Source organism: Dreissena polymorpha, chromosome 5 (assembly GCF_020536995.1).
Source record: "Dreissena polymorpha isolate Duluth1 chromosome 5, UMN_Dpol_1.0, whole genome shotgun sequence".
Lineage (NCBI taxonomy): Eukaryota > Metazoa > Mollusca > Bivalvia > Myida > Dreissenidae > Dreissena > Dreissena polymorpha.
In genome coordinates, this window is record NC_068359.1 from 109,285,270 (window position 1) to 109,300,264 (window position 14,995).

Here is a 14,995-nt window from a genome sequence, read left to right on the forward strand (position 1 = left end):
CTACTAGAGAGAATTCTAATGTGCGCCACTTAAACCTGTCCTGTCTAAAGAAATTTCATGTACAATTTTCTTATTTAGTGCAATATGCTTTTGTTTTAAGATTTTAAGATTTAAAAACATGTCCTTTCTGCATGACCAAAGTACTTGATCTTGTTATGTATAGGACTGAAAGATCCAATAAAGATAGGGTAAGAAAGAAACATTTTGAAAATAGTTGCCCACCTTTATTTGTTCAATACTTTCTTTTTCACTTCTCATTGAGAAATGTCATCTATTTTGTGTATATGTTCATTGTTCTGGGAAAACTTGGCGTAATGCATGTTAAGTGACTTTCCAGATCAGCAAGATGTGCAGTGCACATAGACCATGATAATTTGGGACGCCAGTTTCCACTTAAAAGGAATATTTCATGTTTTTCCTTTAAAGGAAGTCTATCTAACTGAAAAGCCATTTTAGGTGGAAACTGTCCTCCAAGATTAGCCTGTGCAGACTGCACAGGCTAATCTTGGAAGACTCTTTTAACACACATATATAAAGCCGAGGCTTACATAATCAAAGTGGGAGTGCATTTTTCAGGTTTGAGGAGGAGGATGGTCTAGACGTGTACTACGGTATCACCCCTCCACACAGCGGTGAGCCTGGCCCCTACATCAGCCCTCAGTTCTCGGAGAGGGGTAGACCCAGGGAGCGCTGGCCTCAGACACCCGGATACCCAGGGTCAGTACTCACATCCCTGTATCTAGGCCATAATATCTCCCAACCTTGAAAATAATGCAGTCTTTAAATTGTTTTTATTCATGAGCGGAAAGGAATCTTTATAAATGCTAGAAAACATTACGGGTAGTGAAATCTGCATTAACTGGACTTCATGCATATCAACTTTATTTCACATGTAAAAAGTTGATGAATCATAGGACTTTATTTTTCTCAAAATATTTACTCTTGTATTATCCAGGGTATGTCTTTTGCATCTATAGTGGCTAATTGTACTTAAATTCAACCCGCTACCACACAGATAAATATTTTGACGCATAAGTAGACGGTAAAGTGACTACTTAGAAAGTTATATTAAATTAAAGACCTTTCTTACAAGATTCAAGTTTTAAAGGCTTTATTTTTTTCAATTGTAAGATACTTATCAGTAGCAAACAGCATACAACCTGAACAGACTGTGAGTTACTCGCAGGCTGTTCTGGTTTTATGCTGGTTGCACTTAGCTTCTGATGGGGAAAGGGTTCATAAAACAATTTTCTGACTTCATTTATTTTCTTAGCATTTGAGTAACCTCTCCTTTTAGCATCGAGTGTTTGTGTGTGTGTGAAGACATTAGTAAAAATAGGTGTCTTCAAATAAGCAAGTTACTATAATGAAAACTGTAAAGTTTATGTATAGCTGATTGAATTGCATTGTTAAACATTCCCGTCCATTGGTTTATGTTCATGTTGCAGTCGTGGAGCAAAATGGTTGCCGGGGACATCACGTCAGTTCTCAGACTCATCAGAGACGTTTGAGAAGCCCAAGACAACGCTGTCCATCCCTGCCTCGTCTCCCACGGCGTCACAGTCGAGCGAGCGGCGCCAGAAGAAAAAGTCCACAGAGCGGTCCCAGTCTCGCTCAAGTTCCAATGACAGTCGCAGCAGCTCTGCGTCCAGCGGCAGTGACTCAGCTAGGTAAGTACTCGCCCAATACTGTCACTAAACACCGTGCCGTGTCATACATGCCAATATCCATAACCTTGCAGGGTCGTGATTTTTCTTCCTTTCAGATGATTTCTTCCTTTTCAGGGCGAAAATTGATAAGCAAATAGTTATGAGTTTTGCATGATACATTGATGTAGATTTTTTGCAACCACTACTAGAGGGCGCTTGGTTGGTTAACCCTGCTAAGGATGATTAGGAATTAAGCTCCCATGCTGTGCTTCAATATCACACCCCTGAATTAACTGCATTATCTTTCGTGAGATTAATCCAATTTAAATTTCCTGATCTCTGGGAAAAACTTGTTCCTAATTCTGCATCAGCTCGATCTTTTGTGTTAAAAATCGTATGTTCATGTATTTTCAAATAAATTATCGGTCATTTAATTGTTATTGAAAATATAATGTGTGTGTCTTCAGCAGCAGCAAAGAAAGGCCAAAGGCAGTCATAAAGAGTGTGGCGCGCTCAGACACCCAGGAGTCAGAAAACAAAGACTCTGAGATTGAGCCTGGTGAGAGGGAACCACTTGGTATCTACATAACCAAACTGCCTCTTAGATCCAGTGGTGAGTACACTGACAGGTTTTTTTTTTCTCAATTGGGTAGGGGCCCCTTGGAATGGGAAAATTTGTGTTTTGATTAAAATTTTGAAATTTGTTGTTGTTTTTTCCAAACAAATACTTAAAAATTTGAGAATAAGTGTTATCAATTTTATATTTACCAAGGTTCAAACCAAAGAGATGGCTTAGAACATGAACTAAATGTTACACAGTTTCCTCAATTTTAGCTCACCTGAGCACGTTCACCTGAGCACAACGTGCTCATGGTGAGCTAATGTGATCGCCTTTTGTCCATCGACCGTCGTCTGTCGTGCGTCGTGCGCCGTCAACATTTTGCCTTGTGAACACTCTAGAGGCCACATTTATTGTCTGATCATCATGAAATTTGGTCAGAACATTTGTCCCATTGATACCTCAACTGAGTTCGAAACTGGGTCATGCTGGGTCAAAAACTAGGTCACTAGGTCAAAAAAAGAAAAACTTTGTAAACACTGTAGAAGTCACATTTGATGCCCAATCTTCATGTAACTTTGTCAAAATGTTTGTCTAAATGATATGTTGGTTGAGTTCAAGAATGGTTTCGGTCATTTGCAAAACATGGCCGCCAGGGGGCGGGGCAGTATTCCTTATATGGCTAAAGAGAAACCTTGTGAACACTCTAGAAGTCACAATTTTTGCCCAATCATCATGAAACTTGGTCAAAACATTGGTTTCATTGATATCTCGGACAAGATCGAAAATGGTCCAGATCGGTGAAAAAACATGGCCGTCAGGGGGCGGGGCTGCAGTTTTCCTTATATGGCTATAGTAAAACCTTGTTAACACTCTAGAGGCCACATTTATTGTCCAATCTTCATGAAATTTGGTCAGAAGATTCGTATGTATGATATCTTGGATGAGTTTGAAAAAGGTTATGTTTGCTTGAAAAACATGGCTGCCAAGGGGTGGGGCATTTTTACTTATATGGCTAGATATGGCTAAAGTAAAACCTTGTGAACACTCTAGAGGCCATATTTATTGTCCAATCTTCATGAAATTTGGTCATAAGATTGGTCTCAATGATATCTTGAATGAGTTCGAAAATGGTTACGTTTTCTTGAACAACATGGCTGCCAAGGGGCGGGGCATTTTTCCTTATATGGCTATATATGGCTATAGTAAAATTTTGTTAACACTCTAGAGTCCACATTTATTGTCCGATCTTCATGAAACTTGGTCAGAAGATTCATCCCAATAATATCTTGGATTAGTTAAAAAATGATGCCTGTTGGTTGAAAAACATGGCCGCCAGGAGACGGGGCATTTTTCCTTATATGGCTATAGTAAAACCTTGTTAACACTCTAGAGGCCACATTTATTTTCCGGTCTTCATGAAACTTGGTCAGAAGATTTGTCCTAATGATATCTTGGATGAGTTCGAAAATGGTTTCGGTTGCTTAAAAAACATGGCCACCAGGGGGAGGGGCATTTTTCCTAATATGGCTATATATCATGCTTTTGTAAAACCTTGTTAACACTCTAGAGGCCACATTTATTGTCTGATCATCATGAAACTTGGTCAGATGGTTTGTCCCAATGATATCTTGGATGAGTTTGAAAATGGTTCCAGTTGGTGGAAAAACATAGCCACCAAGGGGGCGTGGCATTTTTCCTTATATAGCTATAGTTAAACCTTGTTAACACCCTAGAAGCCGTATTTATTGTACGTTCATCATGAAACTTTGTCAGAAGATTTGTCCCAATGATATTTTGGACAAGTTTGAAAATGGATCCAGTTGCTTGAAAAACATGGCCACCAGTGGGCGGGGCATTTTTCCTGATATGGACTTATGAATCTTCATGAAACTTAGTCAGTATATTTGTTTAAATGATATCTTGGATGTGTATGAAAATGGTTCTGGTCTGTTGAAAAAGGTGGCTGCCAGGGTGTTCACTAGTCATGAAAGTTGGTAGAACATTTTGTTCTAATGACATCTTGGGCTGCACAGAACAGGTCAGTTCCTTTGAATCTCAGGTGAGCGACTTTGGGCCTTTCAGGCCCTCTTGTTTTTTTTGGGAAACCTTTAATTGTGAATTATAGGCAGTCATGTGGGGAAAAATGAATAATTGTTGAAATATGGCTATAGGGCCTTTACTTCCAAAGTTAACCCAACAAAATCCTTTGACACTTCTGGGCCACACATTGAGGTCTCTTCTATACAAGGTGCCAATAATTCGTTACACTTATTCCTAAAACTAAAGTTTCAATTTAAAACTGATATGCCTGAAGGATTTTCATTCATTCGCTATGAAAGATTTTAGCAAATACTGGTATTATGCTCTTTATTTACTCCTTCAGAGCGTTCATCCATAAAAGTTGATAACACTCTATACCGGTTTTAAGATTGTGGGCGTTGACAGTTCATGTTTAACAATTTGTGTCCCAAACATCGCTGCCTGAGAAAATGTTAATATTAATAGTTTATTATGTGAACAGTAAATGTGTTTGCCAATTACTTCTAGAAAATCTATATTTGACAAACAATTCAGGTGTATTGAACTACAAGCAACACGCGTATTCATGTATTGTATTGTTCTGAATTACTACATAAGCACCCATTATTACATGTAGTTCCCAGGGAACATAGTGTTCTTTCCCTGCTTCATCCCTGCTTTCATGTCTCCCTATTGACTTTCTATTGATTTTGCCTGGTGCAGTCATCACAGTTGCCTAGATTGGTTGCCTAGATACAGTCCCACATTGATTTATCCTCCTCTCTTAAGTATTCAGCTGGGCATAGATTTAAATGACAGCTGGGGGATTTGTGTGAAGAACAGACTTAAAAAAACAGCCACTGCTATTACTCATTTAGATTCATTTGTGTGTAAATGCAAAGCAATTACTGATTGGAATTAATGATGGGAAAGAAATCAGAACAGGGAGAAGTGTCCAAGATTATCAGAATTTGAAGTTCCAAATAATTTTCTTCTGCACTAATTGCATGCTTCCCATTTCCTAATTTAATTGTCGCACCATTAAATGTATGTGCCTATTTATAAAATAGATTTTGCGCAACAATGTTCCACGATGCAAAAGTGTGGCTTCATTGGAAGTCTTCAAAATGGTTACTTGTGTAATCTCATCCTGGTCACGTACACTTACAAACTCAGTGGCATATTTTACAATTTCATTACGTACATTACTGTTTTGACTATTTTGAAACAAATAATGGATAATTGTGTTTATGTTTGATTGTGCGTATGTATAATTCACGTATCAGCCAGTGTTTTTTCGTTTCACTTTGAGTCCAGTAAGGGGACCCATTTCAAAAGTATATATTTTTTCGAAATGTGACCTAAAAAATCCCAGTTGAAGGTTTCCAAAAAAATAAAAACATTATTTACTAAGAATCTACATTTAATTCATGTCAAGTCCAGCTCTATCAGTTGAACCTTCAGCACAAGCTCATCAGAGAAAACACTACGCTTTTATGGAACATTTTAATTTAAAGAAATATAAAAAAAATGGACTTAACAGGCTAATCTGGAACAGAACTACGCACCTATTTTGCTAAAACGTGGCTCATATTTTTAACATGATTAATATACTCTAAATACTTGCTTCTTAAACTGGCGTTGACATATATTTGTTTTCAGACACCAGTTTGCGTGATGGGCTTTTTCATGAATACAAGAAATATGGCAAGATTACGGCAGTACAGATCACAGGTGTAGCTGAGACCAGATTTGCTATCATCAGTTTTAAACAGTAAGTTAGGATTTACATAATATCGTACAATAGAATATGTCATTTAATGGAAGGCCTATATAAGTCATCATTTTGAAAGCAACTTTATATGATGGTCAAGATGTATTGACTGGTGTTAATTGACTGGTGTGTATTGATTGGTGTGTGTTTGCTTGAAGGTCTGAGGATGCAGCCAAGGCTCTAGAAGCCTCTCAGGGCAAGCGCTTCTTTGGGACCGCTATCCACGTGGTACAGCACGAGGGGCTAGGTACGTAGCAGATACACAACAGGCCCTGTAACTTTAAATATTATATACCAAAAAAACATTGATGTTGCACATAAATGACTCTTACTCTCGGAAAACAGGGCTTAAATCATGGGTGTACATTTTTTTTCCCTGATTACAGGCTTTCTGAAAAGTCCCAAAAAGTGCCTGTCAACCGGACAGGCTGATGGAAAAGTTTGCCTGTCCGGACAAAAATTCACCTAACCGAACAGCGTGAGTTTATAATTGAAGAATTAAGTAAAGTTTAACTCATATTTATTGCAATGTGCAGCCTGTGTACAAGTACACTCGATAAAGTAAAACAAAACGTTTGCGTGTTCTTGTGATTAGAGTGTATGATGGACAACAGCTTTAAATTATAGTCAGACTCAAAACAATTTAACATAACATGACTACGCATTGATTAGTAGACTTGCACTGTATTGGATCGTTTCAACATATGTCACAAAACATATTGATTGTGACTCGTCATAATGCAGCCAACTTCTGACAGACTTCCACTACTTTGAAAAGTTCTTTTTACTTGTTTTGCTTCATATTCTTTTGATTTAGTTTTTATTCCCTCATCGCTTAGCTTCCTTTTCTGGCCTTGTCTAGCGCCATTGAAACTTGAGCAACATTTTTTTATGTGTAGTTTTTGTTACAACGTTTGTAATTGGATAGGTGGTAATATGTCGGACCAATAAAATTGACATTTTTGGAAAAAAAAGCAAAGGGAGAGCATTCTTATAAACTAGTGACACATAAGTGTTCTAAATGACAAAAAGGCTCGAAATTCACAAAAAGAGGGATTCTAATGGGGGTGTTTTTCGTTGTTTTGGCAAGTATTAGGCTTTTCGGTATTTAGTCACAATTTTTTTGGCCTGTCACAAGGACTGGCAATATTAGGAATTTTGCCGGACCGTAAAGAATTTTGCCGGACAAGACCGGTGGTCTGGCCTTTTCAGGAAGCCTGGATTAGCTTGTGCAGTCTGCACAGGCTACTCAGGGACAACAATTTCAGCTTTAATGGCATTTTTTTTGTTAAAAGGAAGTTTCTTCTTAACAAATATGCTCTCTTGGCGAAATTCTTGTCCCTGATTAGCTTGTGCCTATTAACATATAAAAAATTTTGAACATTGATTTCTTGATGTATTTTAAATTATTTGTTGATTTTGTCATGCAATAAATACTGATTCATTTTATTGGAAGCATCTTGTGTGGTTTTAAGCCCCCGGATCGAATTATCGGGGGTATATTGTTTTTGGCCTGTCTGTCTGTCATTCTGTCTGTCTGTCATAAAAACTTTAACCTAAAACTTTAATCTTGGTTAAAGTTTTGCGATAACTTTTTCAATATTGAAGATAGCAACTTGATACTTGGCATTCATGTGTATTTCATGGAGCTTCACATTTTGAGTGGTGAAAGGTCAAGGTCATACTTCAAGGTCAAAGGTTAAATATATGGCTTCAAAGCGGCGTAATAGGGGGCATTGTGTTTCTGACAAACACATCTCTTGTTTATTAATGTTCAATGCCGTTATGCAATAAAATATAGCACAATTCTTGCGTTTCACTCAAGCCATGCACCTTATTATAGATTCATGGCTGGTCAATGTTTCACAATATACCATCTCTAGCTGTACCAGTGACTTGTGAAGCCATGTGGAATTCTTCTCCCATGTTTTTCCCATAAATTTCAATTCCAAAGTGAAATTGATTCTAGCATTCAGGAAAGTTGATAGTTGTGAATCCTACAGTGAAGTGGATCTATCAGTCAAACAACAGGGTGCTAATGTGAATGTGCACATGTAAATGTGGGAAGTAAAGTCTATATTTACACATGTATGATACTTGTGCAATATCAGCTGGCCATGTGTGGTTGACAGTTAGTGTTAGGTGGGACTGCCATATCGCAAGCTCTAACACAACAAGTGCTTCAAGTATTGATTTCCTGGCTTCATGTTACCACTCGGAGTCTGTAGATCTACATTTCCTGGAATTCTCAATAAACACGCACAGTAAATAGAAATAGATGTACAATGTATAGTTAGACCGATTTATGTAGTGAACATATTCACTTATATTTTATGGGAGTTCTTTAAATAAGTTTTTCTATTACGTTTTTCATTGTGTGAAGAAATTCAGTGATACAAATGAGAAGTCAAATACTGTGATATATTTGTGGTAAGATATGTGTGGTGTTGAGATATTTTGTAAAAAAAAGTTATTTAAAAGAAAACAGGATACAACTGTGATGTTGCAGAATGGTCACCATGACACTTGCCTATTTTAGAAACTGAGGACAGCGATTTTGCGACCCCAGAGGCCCAGTTGGACGAGCATTCTCCGAAGGCAACACGCACACTGTTCCTAGGCAACCTGGACAAGGATATCACTATAGAGGAGCTGAAGGAACGCCTTGATAAATATGGAGAAATACTGGTATGTATGAGCCTCAAAAATAGGGAAATAGTGGTATATATGAGCGAACAATTATGGAAAAATAGTGATATATATGAGCCACAAATTTGGGGAAATAGTGGTATATATGAGCGAACAATTATGGGGAAATAGTGGTATATATGAGCTACAAATATGGGGAAATAGTGGTATTTATGAGCGAACAATTATGGAAAAATAGTGGTATATATGAGCGAACAATTATGGGGAAATAGTGGTATATATGAGCTACAAATATGGGGAAATAGTGGTATATATGAGCGAACAATTATGGAAAAATAGTGGTATATATGAGCGAACAATTATGGGGAAATAGTGGTATATATGAGCTACAAATATGGGGAAATAGTGGTATATATAAGCGAACAATTATGGAAAAATAGTGGTATATATGAGCGAACAATTATGGGGAAAAAGTGGTATATATGAGCTACAAATATGGGGAAATAGTGGTATATATGAGCGAACAATTATGGAAAAATAGTGGTATATATGAGCTACAAATATGGGGAAATAGTGGTATATATGAGCTACAAATATGGGGAAATAGTGGTATATAAGAGCGAACAATTATGGAAAAATAGTGGTATATATGAGCTACAAATATGGGGAAATAGTGGTATATATGAGCTACAAATATGGGGAAATAGTGGTATATATGAGCTACAAATATGGGGAAATAGTGGTATATATGAGCCACAAATATGGGGAAATAGTGTTATATATGAGCTACAAATATGGGGAAATAGTGGTATATATGCACCGCAAATATGGAGAAATACTGGTATACATTAGGCACAAATATAGAGAAATACTGGAATGCATGAGCCAAAAATAAGGAAATTGTGGCATATATGAGTTAACAGACAAATATTGGGAAGATTGTAATGCATGAACTCGTGTCATATTTTATATTGCAGTTTGCATCAGGTATTGTATGCCATTATTAATTGTGTCAATTTAAGATTTTTTTAGTATTTGCCCATTAAGGGCCCTTTTAAATGACAGTCCCATAAGCAGAGATAACAGTTTTACACTTGGCTATTGTTTCCTTTAATTATTAAGTCCAAAGTTTAGTGCCTTGACATAGTGGGGAAAATAGGTACACAAATGCTTAAATTTCATACACAAATGTAAGTAAAAACTCCATTTCCTGGCTTTTTTACTGAACAAATGTGAACATGTTCTCTTCAGGGTCATTATACCCCCATTATCATTGGTAATGGGGGCTATATAGGAGTCACTTTGTTGGTCTGTCGGTCGGTCTGTCCTGAAATTTCATCCGATCTTCACCAAACTTGGTCACAAGTTGTATCTTGATGATGTATAGGTCAAGTTTGAATATGGGTCACGCCGGGTCAAAAACTAGGTCACAGGGTCACTTAGTGTGTTTTAAACTGAAAGTTTGTCCGGACCATAACTATGTCATTTATCGTTAGATTTTAAAATAACTTGGTACATTTGTTCACCATCATGGGACGGTGTGCCATGTGAAGAAAGTATGATGATATCTCCAAGGTCAAGGTCACATTAGGAGTTCAAGGGTCAAATGCTTGTCAGGGGCCATAACTTTATCAGTTATTGTGAGATTTTAAAATCACATGGCAAATTTGTTCACCATCATGGGACGGTGTGTAGGGCGAAAGAATTACGTCAATATCTCGAAGGTCAAGGTCACACTTTGAGTTCAAAGATTAAAAATGGCCATAAATGAGCTTGTCTGGGCATAACTATGTCGTTCATTGTGAGATTTTAAAATCATTTGGCACATTTGTTCACCATTATAGGACGGTGTGTCGCGCGAAGAATTACGTCGATAACTCCAATGTCAAGGTCAAACTTTGAGTTCAAAGGTCAAAAATGGCCATAAAAGAGCTTGTCCGGGCCATAACTATGTTGTACATTGTGAAATTTCAAAATCATTTGGCACATTTGTTCACCATTATTGGACGGTGTGTCGCGCAAAGAATTACGTCGATAACTCCAAGGTCAAGGTCAAACTTTGAGTTCAATGGTCAAAAATGGCCATAAAAGAGCTTGTCCAGGCCATAACTATGTTGTTCATTGTGAAATTTTAAAATCATTTGGCACATTTGTTCACCATTTTTGGACGGTGTGTAGCGCGAAAGAATTACGTCGAAATCTGCAACGTCAAGGTCACACTGTGAGTTCAAAGGTCAAAAATGGCCATAAATGATCTTGTCCGGGCCATAACTATGTCATTTATTGTGAGATTTTAAAAATACCTGGTACATTTGTTCACAATCAATGGACGATGTGTCATGCGAAAGAATTATGTTGATGACTCCAAGGTCTAGGTCACACTTGGAGTTCAAAGTAAAAAAATGGCCATAAATTTGGACGGCATGTCATGCGAAAGAATTCAAGAGTTCAAAGGTCGAAATGGCCATATAGCATTATAATTCTTAAAAATCGCCATAAATTTGATTCTCTTGTTTTGTGAAGACAGCATGCAAAATAGTTTGTGTCAATGCGGCACCTGGGGGTATACGCCACGTCTGTGACAAAGCTCTAGTTATATGCTAGCATATTCATTATTATAACATTTCAGGACATTGATGTGAAGCGTCAAGGGGCTGTTACAGCGTACTCGTTCATCCAGTTCAGTGACATCTCCAGTGTTGTGCGGGCTCTCAAGGACCTGGATGGCACAGCATGGTCCTCTACCAAGCTTAAAGTATACAGATTTATTCACTTGTCTTTGCTTGTTAGCTGTAGTTACAACAATCGTGAGTTGCTCAAGGCATGTTGTTGCACCTTTTATCACTTCCCTATACATGCTAACTCTGTCAGATCTAGGAATTGATTTTCTGTTTCTGTGCTAAACAGGAATGGCAAGGTTAATGAACTTATTGACTTAGTTACAATTAAGAATAAAATACTAGAATCTAGAGGTAAGCAATTGGCACTGCACTGTTCATCTCATTTGCTTTAAATATATGCGCACATTGTGGGATTGCCAAAACTAAAATTAATTATATATATATTATTATATATATTATATAAGTTACTGAATGGAAATGTATATGTCAGGATTGTTGTCTTCATGGAATTTGGTCAAGAATATTTGAACCTACATCAGACAAACTGTTACAATCACTTCCTGCATAAGTGAAGAATGCAGTTACTGTTTACAAAGTGTCATTCTTTTCCAAGAATTGTTGTTTGAAACCGGAAGATCTCATTACATTGTGTATTTGCTTCCTCTAACTAAATGATAACACTCAAACTCCCATTGAACATTGGCATGTTTCGCAATGTAAATTGACAATGTTTCCTGAACTTGTAACAGACATAATTAAGTGTACTATATGTAGAGTTACACAGACAAAATGCAGTAGTATTTTCTGTTGCTAATTCTGAACGATGGCATATTTTAAGGTTTGAATTTGTGTACTTTATTCTGTGTTTAATGATTTCTTTTTCAAATTATTTGAGCCTTGTAAATGGAAAACATGGCTAAATACATTTTAGTAAAGTGCCATCCCAGATGAGCCTGTCTGCAGAGGCTAATCAAAGACTACACTTTCCGCCTAAACTGGAATGTTACGAAGAATAGACTTTCTTTTACAACAAGTTCTGTATTTCAGGTTGGGTTTGGTAAGAGCATGGCCACACCAGTAGTCTGGCTGGGTAACCTTGCTGACACCGTACACGAGGGCTTCCTGTGCCACCAGTTCTCCAGGTTTGGCACGCTGAGTCACACAGTGGTCGACAAGGAGAACCACCGCGGCCTAGTGTTCTTCCTTGCCCCAGAGAGCGCCCAGTACGCACTGCCGGAGATGAGGAACCGGATCTGGAACGGCAAGAAGATACATGTACGTAACACACTGTAGTGGACTAATTGGTTAAGCCTCATTTTCCAAAAACTTGGCTTAATTAATGTGCCTAAAGTGCTGTCCCAGATTAGCCTGTGCAGTTAGCACAAACTAATCAGGGTGGACACTTTCCGCCTAAAGAGGATTTTCTTTGAGAGGAAGATTCCTTTAAATGTAAACAAACTCTTAAAAGAGGGAAAATGTTGTCCCTGATAAGCCTTGCAAACTTTACGGTGTGGGATGACACATAAGGCAAAATGTTGTCCCTGATAAGCCTTGCAAACTTCACGGTGTGGGATGACACATAAGGCAAAATGTTGTCCCTGATAAGCCTTGCAAACTTCACGGTGTGGGATGACACATAAGGCAAAATGTTGTCCCTGATAAGCCTTGCAAACTTCACGGTGTGGGATGACACATAAGGCAAAATGTTGTCCCTGATAAGCCTTGCAAACTTCACGGTGTGGGATGACACATAAGGCAAAATGTTGTCCCTGATAAGCCTTGCAAACTTCACGGTGTGGGATGACACATAAGGCAAAATGTTGAAGTATTTTTATTCTTTTTGAACGATAAACGACCACAAAATAATAGGATAAATAGAATATTTTGTGAGTTTTGGATAAAGATCAAGTTTATCATGCTCGGCACGAACCATGTTAGCACGAACCATCGGCAAGCCTCGCGCTACATCGGTTCTAAGCCTGGCATGATAAACTTGATCTTTATCCAAAACTCACATAATATTCTCTATGTATAAGGGCTCTCTCCTCTTCACTTGGAGCTTCTTGTGTCCTAAGAACTCACATCAAACATTGTGTCCTAAGAACTCACATCAAACATTGTGTCCTAAGAACTCACATCAAACATTGTTTCCTTGTTGCATATGATGTTTTCTCAGAACCAAAATATATAACTTTGAAATTCTAATTATAGTTTTTAAACTTGTATGATCCGTTTTTAAATTAAACGTTTTTTAAGGTGTTGGCATTTATCGTTCTGATTTGAAAGTCTTATAATATTGAAATCATGAAAATGCTATAAGGCTAGATCAAAAGCTCAGAAATCACTAAATTTAAAGCTATTAATTATATTTAGGTGTGCTTTTTTTGTCAATTTGAAGTGTTTCTCTTTTCACACACCCCCATACAATGCCATAGCATGACTGCCATGTTATTAAGATTGACTATGTCATGTTATTAAGATTGATTATGCCATGTTATTCAGATTGACTATGCCATTTTATTCAGATTGACTATGCCATGTTATTCAGATTGACTGTGCCATGTTATTCAGATTGACTATGCGAGTCGTGATTGCCAGGAGTCGTTCTTTAAGAAGATGGAGGAGACGGGTCAGCTGCGGCCCGGAGAGAGGCCTGACCCTCGCTGGATGCAGACTAAGATGGAGAGCCAGCCCAAACAGTGGGATGAAACGTATGTACACTGTCTGCAGGCATTTTGTTTTTGCTTTAAATTTAACTGCCGTTGCCTTTTGGATTGAAAACAAAGCGTGATAGACGATGAAATTGGGATAAAAAAGAACCATTATTAGATCTAATATGATTTTAAATTACAGTATACCAATCGTTTACAAGTGCATGTTTAATTGCTTTCTAAAATTAATATCAAGTGCTAAGGAATTAAATTAAAATAAACCCATTATTGAGTATATTGGACAAGTAATGCATATTTTTGGGGAAATTTTGGTCAGATTTTTTAGTAAAAAAAGTTACTTTTTGCCATTGGGAAACAGCCTTTTTTTATTTTTGCAATTTGAAAACAGCCTGTAAGAGGCTGTAATTTTGGGCAAAAATAATCACTGCTGTCTGTAACAAGATATTCAGACATTTCATTAAGAGAATAGTTTTGAGAAGTGCTTTTTCAGATAATTTCATCCTTTTCAATGAATTGTAATTCAATACAATCCTTGAGCTTCCTTGATCTGTTGAAAAAAATGAGGGTTTGTGAATTGTTAAGTGGTTTGCTCCTCTTTAGTAAAGTTGAAAACCACATCATTTCTATTATTATTCACATTCCTGACACAAATTTGTGAACTGTGATCTTTGATGTTTGTTACCTTTATTTCAGTAATGAAGGTACATTTCCTGCTAAGCGAGGTGGCTTCACGCCTTTCCCTCGCGGCGGTAGAGGCCGTGGTTTCCAACAAAGGGGCCGTGGTTTCTTTAGGGGCAGAGGGGGCTCCTTTGAAGGTGGCTACGCGGTGGACGAGTTTGGAATGAGACGAAAGTAAGTTCAGCCTGAAAACATACAATATTGATATTTAGTTCTTATTATTCATAAAAATATTATAGATGTGTAATAATACTTATGTAATTGTATTTTGTTGATCTGACAAAAATATACCAATTAACTGTATTCACGTATGTGCGTCAATAAAGTTGGACAGTAATGATAATTTAACTCTTTGCAAAATGTAACTCTTT

The 14,995-nt window shown here is 37.4% G+C and overlaps 1 protein-coding gene across 1 annotated transcript in view; it reads left to right on the plus strand.

The window, feature by feature from the left end:
- LOC127830950 (msx2-interacting protein-like) overlaps window positions 1-14,995 on the plus strand; it is a 63,164-nt gene that overhangs the window by 30,091 nt on the left and 18,078 nt on the right. The window contains exons 3-12 of the mRNA XM_052355893.1: window positions 577-717; window positions 1,449-1,670; window positions 2,117-2,262; window positions 5,893-6,004; window positions 6,163-6,251; window positions 8,544-8,692; window positions 11,283-11,408; window positions 12,322-12,549; window positions 13,846-13,985; window positions 14,640-14,798. Coding sequence (XP_052211853.1) covers window positions 577-717; window positions 1,449-1,670; window positions 2,117-2,262; window positions 5,893-6,004; window positions 6,163-6,251; window positions 8,544-8,692; window positions 11,283-11,408; window positions 12,322-12,549; window positions 13,846-13,985; window positions 14,640-14,798 — 1,512 coding nt within the window. The remainder of the gene's footprint in view (window positions 1-576; window positions 718-1,448; window positions 1,671-2,116; window positions 2,263-5,892; window positions 6,005-6,162; window positions 6,252-8,543; window positions 8,693-11,282; window positions 11,409-12,321; window positions 12,550-13,845; window positions 13,986-14,639; window positions 14,799-14,995) is intronic.